The 18,293-nt window shown below is 36.0% G+C and overlaps 1 protein-coding gene across 1 annotated transcript in view; it reads right to left on the reverse strand.

The window, feature by feature from the left end:
• CNTNAP2 (contactin associated protein 2) overlaps positions 1 to 18,293 on the reverse strand; it is a 1,069,322-nt gene that overhangs the window by 454,828 nt on the left and 596,201 nt on the right. The window contains exon 9 of the mRNA XM_009568467.2: positions 12,137 to 12,286. Within this exon, the coding sequence (XP_009566762.1) occupies positions 12,137 to 12,286 (150 nt within the window). The remainder of the gene's footprint in view (positions 1 to 12,136; positions 12,287 to 18,293) is intronic.

Here is an 18,293-nt window from a genome sequence, read left to right on the forward strand (position 1 = left end):
TTGAATTTCAGTGATGAAATATATTAATTTATGAATGATAAATAGTGCTTCACTATAGCATAACACATTATAGAATTGCAGAGTGCATTAAATGAAGCACAAAAGCTTTGACTGAAGCAGAAATCCAAAATACTATTATAAAGTTCATGCAGATTAAAGAATTAACCTCAGCTTGTTAAATGTAGGCCTGAAAAAATGGGGATGAAAAAAACATTGGGATACATATATTCTTTTAAAAAATATATATTTTATACATTTGTACTAGTGACCTTATTGTTCAATATTTTTTATTGCAAAATCTAGACATGTAAATTTAATTTATAATTAATTTTTTAAATGATCCATGCATTTTTGTAGACTTTTTAAAAAATTCCTCTTCTACTTTCATTACAAGCAAAGTGTTTTCTAGACAGTCTTGTGCTTATGATACAGGCAAAATATTACTATTTATTTCACTAAGCAAGGACATCTTCCATATGGTTTGCAAGCTTCTGAGATACTGAAAGTTAATGAAACTGCAGATCAATAGGATTACAGAGGTGAGTCACAGTCATTCTGATCCAAAGAGCAGTAAGCTCTAAGGCTGTTTTTGAAACTGCTAATAATCAGTTTCTTCCTGCCCTTGCATCTTCTGAAAGTAGCAAAGCAGAAAATGGAGTGAGCTGTGTAAATGAGGCTAGTTTCAGAGCAGTTTCATGAAAAATGATGGTTAAGGAAAAATATTCCGTACATCAGACTCCAAACTTTAAAAATAAGTTGGATAGAAACACATTTCCTTAAGATCACCCTGAATGTTGATATCACCCTGTTTAAAAGATTAATTTTTTTCAGTGCAGTAAAACCTAGGTTAGCACTGGAAGCCAAATGGAGGCCTTACATATTTGTCCTTGATTGGTAAAACGTGTAAAATGTAAATTGTAAAGACTAGGATAGCTGCCTAGCTGTAATGATATACTAAGGATACACTGGATTCCACAGTAACTGCAAGTACATTTCTAATAGCAATATTATAATGTATACAACACTTCCAAAAGATATTAAAATAATGTGAAATTTCTTCTATGGACTTAATAAAAATTTTACTGCAGAATTGTCATGGAGATCCTTGGTTGCAGTACTTTTCTGCTCTCCTAATCAAATGTGGTATTTGAAAATCTGTCTTTATTAATTCTAAATTACAAGGTCATTTCAGAGGACAGTATATTAATTATAAAAAGTATGTATGCAAACCAAATCAATTATTTGAGGACAAGTGACAGCAACAGTGCCTGATCATAACTGAAAGGTTTCACTGGAAGGGTGGAAAGACCTTGCACAGGGCATAATCTATTTCTAATATAAGCACTTGCCTATTCCAAGGCCAAGCATGGAACAGAGACAGTAACAAAAAGCCTGAAATTTCACAGGCCTGTGTGACTTTTAAGAATTGCTTCTATAGGTAGGTTGCACCAGCTATGGAGTTTGCCTCTTTATTTGAGCACCAAAATTTTGAAGAGCTAAGAGAAAGAGCTTAGGCTTCTTTCTAAAATTCAGCTGGCTCTGTTGAACACATTTTTGGTATGTGTGCATGCATGCACACATGGTTGTGTCATTTCATAGACCTATCCCAGGGGTTCGTGACACATTTCAAAAGCAGAAACACAAACCACTGTTTTATGCAGCAAAATGTAGCCATAAAGCCAAACGAGAATTCCACTTACCAAATGGTAGGAGGATATGATGCAGTGATATTCTCATATTTCTGGGTACCAGCATGAGATATGATTACAGTCTTGTTGCTAATATTTGTAGGATTGCTGAAAAGATCAATCACTGCATTTATAATGACCTGTCCTATTTGAATTTTGTTGAGATCACAGATATAATAAAATCTGTTTAAAACCGAAACAGGAATATATAACTGACAAAACTAGCTCTATCATTCTCAGAAAGATTTAAGATTCATTTATTAGTCCAGTTGTATAATTCCTCAACAACATTTCTTCAACATGCATCAAGTTCTGCAGCATTCCATCTCTTTGTACTACTCAAGCTTTCGCATCATATATCTACAGAATAACTGTGAATCACTAATGGTGTGAGCACTGTTTGCTCACACCATGATCTTTAACACATTTGAATAATAAAAAGTGGTAAGCTTTCCTCCCCACTCAGGTTTTCTCTTCTCCTTTAGTTAAGTTCTTAATAAAAAGCAACATTGAGAATGCAATCAAGTAAAATGTAACAAAGAGAAGCTCTTATCAAATTTATGGAGATCACAAATTGAAAAGAATGTAAATGAAAGAATTTCAAAAAAAGCAAGTGGGTCAGACTTTGGGCAACTTGTTCCTATGAATGAAATGGATTCTGAATGTCTCTTTTCAAAATTTCACTCGGTTTGGTTATGATACCAGTGAAACCACAATAGGCCTAACTAACTAAAATGAAAATTATTGCAAAGCTTCACAGAAAGGTTTGAACTTACAGAAACAAATATAAGAATTAGTTTTAAAAAATTCACTATTAAACTTTTGGAATAAAGAAGATGATTAAAATAAATGACAAGCAAATATAGAAAGTGGTTTGGCAAGTCTGATGAGGAAGAATGATGAAAATGGAATAAGTGCAAGAAGCAGATGAAGCACTTTCAAGCATCATTAAAGCTTGCTTCTTTATGAGGCCTCATCTACTTGGAAAAAGATTCACAAGGAAATATCCTTAGTGCCATCTAGAGAGTACTTTTGTCGTTATAGAATAAAGCAAGGTTCTTCCTACACAAACACATAAACATCATACACATTGCTATTCTACAACACTAATTATCTCGTTCTTATTGATAAATAAAAGTTCGTTTACTGAAGGATTTTCAGTCATTCAGTACTACTAGTCACAGTGTCTAATCTCACTTGAATTTGTTGGACAAGATCAAATGATAAGCATGCAGGGCTCAGTTCAAAACAAGAATGTTTTTGAACAGTAAACCAGTAAAATCACTTTTCAAGATTTTTCGTTATGGATACACTGGGTATCGCAGGTGATAAACTGAAAGAGGTCAAGAGTATCTTTTATCACCATGGCAACAGTTTCACTTTTTTTCCAGTTTACAATACAACTGTGACAGCCACCATCATCCCTCAAAAGTGTCTTTTATTCATTCATAAACACCAGAATTTTTAAGGCTTTTTAATACAGTTAGTATTTATGCAAATTGTCCAATCTCAGATAAATTGCCCTGTCATAGGTAAAGAAAAAAAGAAGAGGGAAGAGGGAGGAGGGAAGAGGGAAGAAGGAGAAAAAGAAAGGAAAAAAAAGGAAAAACGAAAAAGGGAAAAGGGGGAAAGGAAAAGGGGAAAAAGGGAAAAAGGAAAAAGAGGGAAAGGAAAAAGGAAAAGGGAAAAGGGACAGTGATCATTCAGTGAATGAGGTGAATGACAGCGTCTTTGACAGGACTCAATAATCCAAAGTAGTCAAGCAATTTGCTGGTTAACTATCAATCTCCTCCTAAAGAGATCATCAATATTTCCAAAACCTTGTCCACCCCAAATTAAACTTAAAGTAGACATACTTTGACACTGACAAGGTAATTAATGCTCTTAAAGTGGGCAGTTAGCCAGTTGCCATCAGCAATCCACACTGGAGATTTGTGCATCTCCAACTTGTTACTGTAAAATATTGCACAGGTAAGCTCAGTGCCTTGAAAATTAGAGAAAAAGAGGCTTTAGATATTCTGTTTCAGCTTCACAGTTCAGTTTTGCCAATTTATGCAGATAAATCAGCTCTAAGCCACTAACTGTGAGATTCAAAGAAGTTCTTTCGTTGGAAAGATATAAGCCCTTAATATCTACTTCATGATTTACAAAAGCATCACTAATAAGTGTTCCTGCTAGAGCCCTAGACTGCCACTTTTATATGAAGGGATTTGTTGTCTTCAGTGAAAAGTGATAATAATAACCTGGGATTGTAGGCATGCAAGGATTTAATTGACAGCCTGTCCTAGACACAAAGGGCTACCTGCAGCTGGCTTATATAGTAGAAGCAGCAGATAGTAATTATAAATTTAATTGGAGCTCCAGTCAGGAGCTAGTACAAATCACTATTTCCAATCAGTCCTAAGAACCATTCTCAGCTCAGCCCATATGAATCAGGCAGACCTTTTATCTGAATAAATAAACATTTTTTGCTCTACCTCCCACTTTCACAAGCACCATATTTTGGTGAGTCCTGGAACACATCCTGTTTTTTTTCTCCTGTTATGCATTTAGAATCATAGAATCACTAGATTGGAAAGGACCTACTGGATCGTCGAGTCCAACCATTCCTATCAATCCCTAAACCATGCCCCTCAGCACCTCATCCACTCATCCCTTAAACACCTCCAGGGAAGGTGGCTCAACTACCTCTCTGGGCAGCCTGTTCCAGTGTCCAATGACTCTTTCCATGAAAAGCTTTTTCTTGATGTCCAGCCTGAACCACCCCTGGCAGAGCTTGAGGTCATTCCTCATTGTCCTGTTTTCTGACACTAGGGAGAAGAGGCCAGCTCCCTCCTCTCACACAACCTCCTTTCAGGTAGTTCTAGAGAGCAATAAGGTCTCCCCTCAGCCTCCTCTTTTCCAGGCTAAACAACCCCAGTTCCCTCAGCCGCCTCCTCACAGGACTTGTTCTCCAGCCCCCTCACCAGCTTCATTGCTCTTTTCTGGACACGCTCCAGAGCCTCATCATCCTTCTTGCAGCGAGGGGCCCAGAACTGAACACAGTATTTGAGGTGTAGTCTCACTAGTGCCCAGTACAGAGGGAGAATAACGTCCCTGGACCTGCTGGTCACGCTGTTTCTGATACAAACCAAGATGCCATTGCCCTTCTCGGCCACCTGGGCACATTGCTGGCTCAGGTTCAGTCTACTGTCAACCAACACCGCCAGGTCCTTCTCCTCCAGGCAGCTTTCTAGCCAGACTTCTCCTAGTCTGTAGCACTGCACAGGGTTGTTGTGCCCCAAGTGCAGGACCCAGTATTTGGCCTTGTTAAACCTCATGCCATTGGTCTCAGCCCATCTGTCCAGCCTGTTCAGATCCCTTTGCAGAGCCTCCCTACCCTCCAGCAGATCCACGCTTCCACCCAACTTCGTGTCATACTGTTTAAGAGTATGATTATTTTTACACACTGGGAAAGCATGTTTATTTTTCACGACACAATTTAACACACTCACAAAAACATCTTTGTGATACCTAATGCCATCAACAGGCTACATTATTATTTTCAGTGTTCTAAAACCATACAGCCCTAATTAGTATTGTCTAATGGCTAGTACTGATTAACATTCCTCCCAACATTCACTGCTTGTTGAAACACCCACCCTTCTTTTCCTGAAGGCAGTTTTTCCAGCTACTGGTACTAAAGGCCTTGTCACTTGACCTATTAAACTTCAAAAAGAGGGACATATAAGATATAGATATATTTGTCACTTCTGAGTGTGTATCCAATAGCTCTCTTTTAGTTCTTCACCAGAAATTTTCTTCTCCAAAAGTTTCTGTTTCAGAAGAAGCATTTATAGTCTTTTTCCTTTCCCTTTGGAGTCAAGAGGTATATAATACAGGTATTTCCCTCTATTTTTAAATTAATTTTGTGTAATACTCTGAGACTTGATACAATTTGCTTCTGACTGAGACTCAGGCAACAACATGACTACTGTATTTAGTGAAAAAGGAAATAAGTCACACACACACAGAATAAGAGACAATACAGTTTCATTAGGTCCATTTACTCCTTCCCTATGTCCGCACAAATTTACTCCCCATGGTACATGTTCTTCCTCATTCTTTGTTCTTTCTGGCTTTTAAATGTCAATAGGAAAAAAGGAAAATGTACTGAAAAATTTCTTGTTCTCTTATCTGCTGCATACAGAAGTTTTCTTTAGTGCTTGCAAGAAAATAAATCAAGAGACCCAGTTCCTTCACTTTATTTTTCTGTGGAACTTCAGATATATACTCTGGCTAACATCTTCAGCTTAGCAAGAGATTTATGATGTTTAACAGGAAGAGCACATCTCAAAGCTTTGTTCATTCATTTTTCAGTGGGCAGACATTTCTCATCTCTAACAGGCCTTTGCTCAAAAGCTGAAGTTATTCCAGAAAGAATCATGCTCCCATATATCCATTCCCAAACTCATGTTATCATACATTTGATCTTCTACTTGCTTGCATAAAGATTCAGCTTTCTACCTGCACTTGTTTTCCTTTGGAAGATCAATCTAACCCAGCATTCCTGCTGTACTGTTGTATAAAACATATTGGTGGATTTGCATCACTAACAATACTACTCACATTACTGAAAATTATTCACAGACTATCACCCTTATTTGATTTATTTGTCTAACATTCACATTATCTCAACGAAATACAAAAAACCAAAACTTTAAACACGATGAAAAAAGTGCAAAATTCAAAGTTAATGGGCAACATTTATAAATTTCTTCAGTTCTGTCAGTTGTATAAAAGGAGTGTGAATTCAGCTGTGCTTCATTGTTGATAGTAGGAAAAAAGCAGATGAGATAATAAAGAGTTTGAATCGTATCAAATAGCAGAAAGGCAGAGAGAGCCTTGGGTGCTTGTAATTGCCTGACATCATCTGGGTTTTCTTTTACTTACTACACAACAGCTTCCTTGCTTTGGTCAGGTTCATACATTCTGCACATCTACATTCTTAGCTCATCTATTGGCTTATAAACATTCTGGATTTAACAATCCAAAGCATGAGGGTGACTAAAAAATACAATACATTCCAGTTCTTTTATTTCCATTTCTTGTGCTTATCATTATTTCTTAGGACTGCCCTGGGAGGATTGCTGAATATAAATGCTGAAGATATACAAAATCACATTATACTCTGAGTTATTTTGAAATTTTCTTTGTGTTCTCCTCATGATTTTTATTGGAGCTTACAGCAGAGCTGAGACCATGAAGAGAAAGATTTCAAATCACAGTGAAAGCACCTTTTACACAAGACATGCAAATTTGACCATGTCTCATGGTCATACAAGAAAAAGAAACAAGTGGGCACCAAAACTGAAGACTTGACATATTAAAAATCTAATAAAAATGCAGAAATGCAAATACAACTTAACATTATTGTTACTTATGGAGATGTGAGAAGTTGCAGGCTTGAAAATGATGTCAGCAGGGACTTTAGTTTCCTTTATTAGATATTATAACAGATAACCTGAGTTGCCATTGTTTATGTTCTGTTTGTTTGTCATGCAACATCTAATAACTCAATTTTGATCTACAAAATGTCCCGTGCCCCTTTCTATCTGATAATACTTGCAATTGTGATACTCTGAGTACTTTTGAAATCCCAGTGATACTACCTAGGAAGTCTGACCACGACTGTAATAGTTGTTAATGACCTATTCGCACAATGATAACAACACGTAAGTTAAAAATATAGGCACAACACTCAAAGTTTTTTTTTATAGATGACAGGTTTTAAGAAAGGAAGAATGACACATGGAAGAGCCCAGCATGTGTGAAAAAGAGGCAGGTATTCTGTTTCTTCTGACCTCCCTCCTCCTTCCTTCACCTCTAATTATGTGGGATTTTAGACCAACACGACTACAAGAAACAAAGGAATTCTAGTCCAGAAACAAGACTCCATGTGGAGTGCATTTTGTACAGTTATATAGTAAGAAAAGTATATGCCATAGACTGGTGTCCTGTAGGAAACTTACTGCATAGTCCATTCATCTTTGCTTGTCAGAACAGAAGCATGCAGTGGATTGACAGACGCTGCATATCTTTGGTTTTTTTCAGTGAACATTTTTCACTCAAACTCTCCCATTCTTAAGCCAGTGAAAAGGAGAATTAAAAAGAAATGTTGCAAAATAGAAACAACTCAAAATTACTTCTCTAATCAAACATTTCCTCTGGGCACTAGGCAGCTATTAGATGGTTTTGTCCAAGCTTAGGACATCTCACAAAAGCCTCTTATCTCCAACAGCGCAAATGAGGTTAATGGACTCATTTTCACTCTGTGATTCACTTTCTCTGTTCTGCTTTTTTGTTTTATGCAGATAATTGGAAACAACAAAGAAACATCATTCTCTAGAGCTTAGAAGGGAAAGAAAGTTCACTTCTTTCCAAAAACCCAAATTCAAAATGAGAAAGAGAAGGAAAATAAAACCAGTGGGGAGAGAAGAACAGTTATATAGAAGGGTAATAGGCAATTAGCACCCACTCTCTCACATACACCAGCACACATTCACACAATCTACAGAAAAACCTAATCTTAACACAGCTCCTCCTAACTCTTAGGCTTGAATAAAACATCACTTCTTCTGTCCTTTGGGAGGATCTCAGTAGTGCTGGGAGACAGTACAGGAGAAGCACTGAACATCACTTATTCTCAGACAGAAATAAAGAAACCTCTTATGATTTATGATTTACTTACGATTTTTCAAAACTAGAAAAGTTATTTCTATGGACAGAAGTTTCAAAAGATTCTGATTTCCACATCTCCTTTAATCAAATATTATTCATGTCGTAAAAATCTGGCTTTGGTTTTCAATGACAAACATTACTATTCAAATTAATGAATAATATAAGGAATAGCCAGAATGTATTTAGGAACTGGTTTTGAGGGAATCTAAGAGAGTGTCAGTCAGGTCTGGCTTCTCAAAAAATGAAAAATATCTCAGAATGATTGTTATTATTTATGTAGTTTATACTGGACAAAATCATAACCAAATTCTAATCAAAATACAGTGAGTAAAATAAAAGATTTTTCAGACATTACTGCGAACCTATCTGCGAAAGTCAGCTTGATACCCCTGAATTGTCTGCAATGTTTTATCATTACATTTGGCATATTAGTGTTCTTCTTGCCCACTCAGTCTGTAATCCATTCCCTGTTTTGATAGATTGTCTATTTTATTATAAATCTAATATAATGGGATATTTCCAGTGCAAAGTAATGACCCCAATACATGAAAATTATCTTTTTTTTTTGAAAAATAAACTCTATCTTGAAAATTTACATACAAATGTGTGGTACTTCTATTACAGTAAAAGCTGCAGTTATTTTCACAGAAAAAGGTCCATCTAGTGTCTGCCTTAATACTTTGAGGCATTATCCATTTTTTAGTAATTACTTTTCTCTTTAAGTTCTCCAATATATTTTTGAGAAAATATTGTACTGCAGTGCTGAAATGCAACTTTTAAATCTTTTCTTTAGCACATACAACACCATTACCTATAGCTTATATTTGTATGCTGACACAGAAAAACCCAAATATGAAGAGACACACTGAAATCAGGGAAAGGAAAAGCCTGACAACCAAAATGTTTGCATACATGTGGTATCTCTTTAAAAGATGACATGGGAAAATTTAAATCAGAAGAGTAAATGTGTTCAGAGCCTTCTAGAAATGTTGTACAAAGCCTCCAAACACAAATTAAATTGACTGAACTTTCTCAGTATTTTGTAAGGTAAAGAAATATAGCAGTGAGATGGGTTGAATACCATAACATTACTATCTTTAAAACCGATCATTTACGATCTCTACCAAAGCAATCTTTTTCACATTTAAAATTTATTATAACTAAAGAATTTATGATTTTGCTAGCCATTTAGCAGCTTGCAAAAAAACACAACAATTATCTGAATTCAAGAGGCAGTTGTCCTTTTCCTAACCAACTATGCATATTTGCAGGAAAAGAAGTATTTTATAATTTCTTATCTGAACTTACTCCTAATAAAACTGATGAAAACATCTTCTTTGATGACAATTACCAAGTGGTGCAAATATTTGAAGTTCCCAACTATTCTCATCTCTACATTCTCTCCTTGCAAGTATTATTTATTAAAAGCCATTACCTGGGATGCTTATAAAGAAAAATAAGGAGGAACACACAGATATAGAGGGAATAGAATGAAAAAATACTTTCAGTTTATAAGAAGCAGATCATGAATGTAGAGATCAGATGCAATAATCTCTAATTAACAGATATACATAATAAAATAACTAACATTTATATATAGCACAATATTAATGTAGGGGCATACTAAAATAAAAAACTTCCTTAGATCCAACTCAGAAATAAATCATATCCAGGTTTACAGCTTGGAACAGTTACAATGCAAAAGTACAGTGTTGCAAAAAACACATAGTTCTTATTTTGATAGAAAATTGGACATGAAGGTTAGAACACTGTATTCTTTTCAGACACCTCTAGAAGACCTTTCAGATTATAAAAGACAACAAGTAAAACAAAAAAAACCACAGCTTATGCGAGGGGACCATGTATTTGAGTGAACAGATGTGGGAATGACACTTCAGGGAATTCCTGATTGACTTTCATATCCCACTAGAACAATATCTACATGAACACTTTTTTTATGGAAGTAAGATGGAACTATTAAGTACAGGTCAATAGTTAGATGTCAAGCAGATTTCAGAATCCAACTGAAATGACAACAAATCAACCTGTATTTTGAGTGAGGAACAGTGTAAAAACTACCTGGAGAAGCTAGACATCTGTCCCTCACAACAAAGGAGTCAGAGATAAAAGACATTTCAGAAGAAATCGATCAAGCTCTCTCCAGAAATGTAATAATTTTCTTGGAATTTTATCTATGAAAATTAACCGAATTTAACATTGTATGCATTATGCACAGCATTTCTTTCCATTTTCTCTTATGTGTTCTTAATAAAGTCATTTAATGAGAATGTCTCAGATTGTTCTGACAAACAAGGTAGGGTGTTTTGTTGACAAAACACATAGCAACTAGCTATTCTATAACTCTTACTTGAGGCAAGATGCTAAAGAATATTTCAAACTGAACTAGGGATACTGGAAAATATGCATGTTGCAGCAACAAGAAGTCTGACTCTTGTGACAGATCAACTTTATCTTCGTAATATTTGTCTTAGGCTGTGTTATCTTTGCCACAATGTTTCCTGAAAGTGTGTGTCATCAGTATCTTCAGGATTAGAATCTATTTTTAATTAACTATATATTAGTTTTGCAACGTTATTTAAACACTAATTTCCACATGTATTTTTAATGATTCCACTGATAGGCGATAATGAAATCAGAACAACCTTGAAAGGATTTTTTCTCTTTGTGTTTATGGTACTTCATATGCCACTAACTTTGCTATCATTTGGTTAATGTTACAACTATTTATAGTGTCACATTTATATTTTATTTTTATTAGATATGCATCTTATAATTTTGAAAAAAAGTCAGTTTTCAGCACAGATAGATTCTACTTTTAAAATTTGTGTTCTCTGCCTGAAGCTTTCATATGCAACCTGAAACATGTAGGACACTCCAAAAGTACAACTTACAACTCTTTTTTGATCTTAGCATTTGAGCTCACTGAGAATTCTGCTTGAACAAAGACTGAAGTCATCACTAAATTGGACATTTTCAAAAAACCCTGGCTAGCTGTATGACAAATAATACTTATACTTGACTTTAAAAACCCTTAATTGCCTTCCTCTGTAAGACAGTATTGTCTCAAAAATATTAATGACATCTTACATAGGCTTTTTAATATAGAAATTTAGATATATATTCTAAAAATCCAACAGTTTAGATGGTCTTTCTTAAATTTCATAAATGCTAACACAGAAGCACGAGAGGAATAAATATTCAAGCTACAGTTTGCAAAATTTCCTTTACTACATGGACTGTCAAAAGACAGAAATACTAAACTACCTAAGGCTTTGATTTAAGACAGCTTCATAATTACCCACAATAATGACAGATATCAGCAAAAGTTTAAGACCTATCCTGAACAATAATATTTTTTTGTCTTCAGGATCCAAACTTCAAAAGCTAAGTATCTCTCTTCTTGGTTCATTTAAGTAAACCACCAAGGGAAATTTCCTCTTTCAGAGAATAATCTCTAAAATGTCCAGAGAAAATCAGAATAATCATTCCAAGTTAGATAAACTCTTGAAAAGAACTTCTCTGGGTTCTCTGGATGAGAGATGTAAATCTGAAAAGTGAAATTAAGTTTAGTATCTTACTTTTTGCTGAGCAGCACAGCTTAGCCACATTAAGATACACACAAATTGAGTACATCCTGAGCTTCGCTTCTTCTATTACACAGATTAAAAAACAACAGCACTTTAAGCAGATATCTGATATTTTTTTACCTCCAAAGAAATATTTCTTTCCAGTCTTAACTTGTAGAGGGCTGTTTGTTCGGACAGCTGAAGCTTCATCTCCATCAATTGTGAGGACAGCAAAATTTTCCTTAGCAAGGAATCGGACTTCATGCCACTGCCCGTCGTTGAGACCAGAGCCTATGAAGAACAAAAAACATTGGAACATTTTACTTACTCCAGTATCAATGTGTTTAAGTGTTTTGTGTGACTCTGTCCCAGGCTCATTATGTAAAGTTTAATGAAGTTTATTGCAGAAATGAAATCATTTCAGTGTGACGACAAGGCATTGTTGTAAAAGGAACTGTTACTGAAAAAATAACATTATCTCATAAATACAAGTCTTAAAACTACCAAAATACCCATGCTGTCAGGTATAACCATATAAATTACAGATATTATCACTCAACTTTCCCATCAAAGTGCCATATTCTACATTTTACTAACAAAGAATATATCTTAACAGTTATTATAATCAATTTCAAAATGAAAAGATTTTGATTAATCTGTTTAACCATAGTGAGTAACAGCTCAAAAAGGCACATTATGCTCACGATTGCTACCTTTATCAAAAGCTAGATATTTCCAAGAAAAAGGAAAAGGAAAAATGCGTGGGAGAAAGGCTCATGTGAAAGGTGAGTTCGCAGCTGATCCTGTCATCGGGATGTGGGGCTAGTCACAGAGGCACTGCAAAACCAGTAAGGATCTGCCACAAAACAACCTTAAGTAAAGACCATCCTCCCAGTACTGACAGCAGGAAGGCAGATGGATACGGTCACTAATTTAGATTTTTTTAAAAAAACAGAATCTATATACTTCTTACAATTTTTCCAGCAGCTGGCAGGAAGTCAGCTTGCCTGGCATGCTAAGGTGCCATTGAAGAACTGTGAAAAAGTACAGTACTAGTTTGTTCTGGTCATTACTGTGAAGGCAGGTTATGTTGGGTCAGCCAGTTTTGTAGCAAACACTCTAGTAAAAGCAAATTCCAAATTATAGAACCTCTTACAAGTGAAGTTTTCTCCACCTAGACAAAGGTGCCACGCCATCTTAGCAAAATGCCATTTGCCTAAACAAAACACAAACCAATGCAATAAGTTGTTTCTAAATTAAGAGACGTGCACAATATCAGCCCAAGTACAATGGAAGGTAAACTTTCAAAATATTCAAAATAATTTTTCTCTGAAAAAAGAATAATATTAATGGCAAGCAGATATACGTAAACATTCAATTATTTGTTTTCCCACTGCTTCCACATGTTTAACATGCAAGATCATGTGGAGTTTTATACCTTGGAATATTCTTGTAATATTCATTAGGTTGAATAAAAGTGGCAGAAGCCTCTTAAAAAAATGTATCAGTAAGAAATGTTTCCACCAAAACTTGTTCAATCTAGTGTAAAATGGATAAGACTAATATGCTAAATATAAGAAAAGTTTCCTTTCCGTTTAAAAGCTCTTTTTTTCATTTTCATTACATTTGACAAAGAAGAAACAGGAAAACACAGAATTACAACCCAGATGAAATGAATTTCTACTGATAATAAGCTCAGAAAGGAAAAAAAGATGCACCTTTTTAGCAAGTTCCAAACCAAAATCGTTACAGCACATGTTACTAAAATTGAAGTTTATCAGAAAACACTTAAAACCCCAATTTTCTAGCTTGAGAAGACCTAACATTGAAAAATTGAGTTGATTCTTTTGTCAAGGTATTCAGTATTGCATTGAACTGAGTAATAATGATTAGACTTCTGGACAAAGTTAAAACTTGGCTACTAAGACATGAAAGGTGAAAATGGTAGCATGAGCTGTTCGACAGTGAGTCCAGAAGGAGGCATGTATAAAGCACTATCTGGAAAGAGGGACAGTGCAGAAGCCAAAGAATAACACGACATTAGGCAAGAAAGCATCAGCCTGCCTTGCACCACCATTCCTATCATATTAAAGGATGAGCTTTTGCACCTTGACAAACTGTATCTAGGGAAATGGAACACCTCCAGGAGGTTCCTCCAAACATGTCCACCTGCCACGAGCATCCAAAATGCTACTGGTTTTCTCTTGTTCCTGAACTGACTTTGCAGTGACATCTGATGTTCATACAATGCAAATGCAGCTTTTGCAGCGGTAAACTTCAAGGCCACTGCTGTTCTTTCTTAGTACTGTTAGAGATCATTCACCAAACCGACAAAACTTTCTAGCTAATTTAAACAGAATTAGAGCCAAACACACAAAGAAAACTTTACCAGGTGCAGGTGCATCCAGTGGGCACAGCCCAGCCCAGCCGCCACAGGCAGGCACTTTGGGAAAGTCCAGCTGTGGAAGGGTAAATCAGTACCTGGCAGAGAGCAGGGAGGGAAAAAGTATGATGAACTGCCCTGCCAGCCCTGAAGGGAGAGCGAGGATGAGGTAGGTATTATGGAGTGGGTGGAGAGTGGCGAGGATGAGGTAGGTATTATGGAGTGGGTGGAGAGTGGCGTCTGGCCACCACCAGAGCCAGAGAGATTTCCCTGGGTCTGGCATGGACTGGCCACCCCACAGCATCTCTGCAGTGTTGCTCCAGAGTGGGAGGTAGAGAACTTGGGTGTGATGAACTGAAGTTGAGCTGAGCAGAAAGAGTAGGATAAGGTGTTGTTTTAATGATTGCCTGTGTTTCCCACTACCTAAATCTATTTTAACTGGCAATAAATTAAATTATTTTTTCTCAAATGGAGCCTATTTTGCTTGTGCATGTAATTGGTATGTGATTCTCCTGTTTTTATCTTGCTCCAAGAACGTCTCAGTTATGTTTTCTCTTCTTGTTCTGATGGGGGGTGAGAGAGTAGCTAGGGGAGGGTTTGCCCATGGCCAAGGCCAACCCACTGCAACTGTTGGAGCTAAAGACACATGATTATGCCGTGAAATTGGAAGCTCACTGTATTCCTTGTAATAAGCCTTAGTTTGCCATCCTCACCTCTTGAATATACTATTCTTACTAATGAGAAAAATGTTTTAAATTTAATATGGCAAGAGATGCAAAATACTAAAGTTATTTTAATCTTTATTTTTTGACTGCATACTTTAGTCTGCTCTGTACACATTGTATAAATTAGTCTCGCAGTACCCAAGTTGTTCTTGTATGACATGCTTTAAATAACACTAGAGCTGGGACTGGAACCACGAATACAGACTGTGTAGCTATTTAGTGCTGCATGCTTTACTCCCTGACTAATCTTTATCAGAGAGTTCAGCTTCGAATTTTAGGAAGCATGACATGTAAAAAAAAAAGAGAAATTAACTCAATTCAACTTCTTGCTGAATAAATAGCCTAAATACTTGGGGGAGGGAGGGGGGAGGGAAGAAAGCCATCATTCCCATCACAACCAATTTGTGAACTGGAATCACTCTATACTTTTTTTTTTTTTGTTCTGGGGGGGAGGGGTGGGAATTATTTGTCCAACTTTATATGAATTTCTGCACATCCTGGAAAGTCCCCAAATATTATTTCTCAAAACATGGAAACAAGTGATGCCATCTGCTGAATTAGCAAGTGAAAATGTTGTGCGATGTGCTAGTCTAAGAAGTGTGCAGTTACTTCTAGCCAGTACCCGTGTTATGCTCTACCTGTGTGTAGGAAGGGAAAAACACCTCAAGCTCGCTAGCACCACACTGAAAACCAACATTGCAATGCCTCAGGGAGAGAAGTAGACCGAAAAAAGATGGATCAGCAAAGCAGATGGATCTGCTGAACAGATTGAGTGGAAATCAGAGCATGAGGAGAGCTGCAGGTTTCCAGCAAAAACTAATTCTGTGCATTCTCTTTGTGTGTGCAGCTTTTAGCAGAATATACTAAGAGGATACACTGCCATCTGTAAGCTGCTTGCTAGATACATGGTTGAAAAGCACTTGTATTTTGCCTGTATTAAAATTATTTATTCTCACAAGTTGTCATTGTTCCTGTTGGTTCCTGAAAGTTCACACTGCCTCTGCTTTATGAACTCTTCACTATATTGACTACAAAATGATCACAAGTTAAAGCTGCCTTCTTCTGAGCTACAAGTATTAGCCATCCTTATGGAACTTTACAGCATGACAATAATATTCCAACTGTTCTGGCTCAAGGTTGCCACAAAAAATCAAGTGCATTTTTATGTTTGCTTAGAAAACTTTTTTACTGCTACATTTTTCTGTGGAGTTAACCTATGAATGCTAATGAGGATTGCTCACTGGCACTCAGCAAGTACTCACTATTGTCTTTACAAAACTCTGCTCCCCAATGGCCTTAACTAGGAGCACCTTTTATCTCTGGAACTGATTTTATCTACTTCTTATTTACATGTGGTTTAGAGGCAGCAGTGTCAGCCTTTCTTTCTTAATGTGATAATGCTCTGTTCCAGTCACTTAAATTATTGAGATACATTATATGTTCTCCCATGGGGATAAGTTTGTACAGTTGCATGACCTATTTTTATTGAATATTTTTTAAGTGCCTCATGTACATTGAGGAATTATTTCTGCTTGCACTTAAAAAGTCAAGCTTAACTAAGACCTTCCTGTAAACCAAGACTTCAGAGTAGAATATTGTTCTTTAATAATTAATTGCATTCTTCTTTTTTACCGTAATTTTATGATATACAAATTAAGAAAAAAACCCAACCCATACTGCTGCAACCATCAATTCCCCATTGAGTTGTAGAAAAGCTGGTTTCATGTGCAAATTAAATATATTAATGAATGTATTCTCCCTATCTAGGATTTCTATTTAAATAACATTATTTTAGAAGCAGGACTCTTGAGGTAGATACAACAAGAAGAAACAGATGTTTTGCTTATTACAGACATGGAAGAAAGACTAGGTTAATGAACACCAAAAAAGCACAAGCATTTAATACATAATGGAGAACTTGAAAGATAACATGTGGTTAAATTTTGCCTTGAAGAAAACCATAGCAGCAAAAATCTCAAATTCATCTACAGTTAATCTTCTGAGATCAAATCTTCCTGTAGAAGGTACTGACCCATGCAGTGGCTATTTAATGAGTATGTCTGCTGAAACATATGGATGAAATTCTTCTGAGGTCAACAACGTAACACCTACTAAATCAGAACAAAACTTCATTGTAATTTGGATACAGGACTGTAACCCAAAATTCAGTTAAAATGTTTCAGAATAAATTAGGGAAAGAATAGTATAATTAGCACTCTATGAAGTACGGAAACAATGTAAGGCTGCATGCTGGTCTTCAGTTCCTAGTGTTGTAGTAAATATTTTATATTGTAGTTTCTTGTAAATTCTTACTAGGAGCTGAAGCCCTCGGTACTCAGGATGGGGAGACTTAAGAGCAGAACAGGGAGCAGACACATGAACAAGCCTCAGAGGTGCTGGAAACAAGGAGGTTTTCATGGGTATTCAGCAATGACTATGTGGATTCCCTGTAATCCAGGAATCCAGAAGTCCAGTCAAAGTTTCCCTGCCAATAGCAAGACCCATCCTGTCTGAGGCTGAAGGCAGAGGGAGAGGAGTGTTTGTAACTGCTTTCACTTTAGCTAGCCAGTATCAAGTTTCATCTGAGGATGGTGTCGTAGTTGCTATTCCTGTCTAGTCCCTCACTAATTCAGTACAACTTTGCACAAATATTTGTCACTGTAAGAAAACAAGACGACAACGTTGAGTTTGAAACATTCAGCTGTGTTCAAGCATACAGCAATATACACTATTAATATTCAATGAGAAAAAATATCACCAGGACACTAGGATGTAATTACGAGAGCTGTGCCTTTCTGTGTTTAGCTAATTGTATTTTGAAACTGGAAAAACAAACATACAGCTTTTCCTACGGTAATATTTTAGATATTTTATGGAATAAGCTATCTGACTATATAATCACATTTAGGACTTATGATTCAGAAAAGTTCTTTTCAGCTCTAGTTTTATTCATTTTTCAGCTATCTAGGTGATCAGTAAGCTAAGACAGTGACAAATGCAGTCTTTGAATGAATTTTAATGATGGAAAACCCTATTCTCCAACAAAAAGAAAATAGTTATGACAAATTTTCTCCTGATGTTTAAGCTAGGGGTTCTTTGTTAGGATGAGTAAGTTGGATACATGCTAAAATTTTGTCCTTCAATAATACTTTATTTATATTGAGTTTTTTCTCCAGGTTAATGCTAAAAG

The sequence above is a fragment of the Cuculus canorus genome, chromosome 2 (assembly GCF_017976375.1).
Source record: "Cuculus canorus isolate bCucCan1 chromosome 2, bCucCan1.pri, whole genome shotgun sequence".
In the NCBI taxonomy this organism is placed as follows: domain Eukaryota; kingdom Metazoa; phylum Chordata; class Aves; order Cuculiformes; family Cuculidae; genus Cuculus; species Cuculus canorus.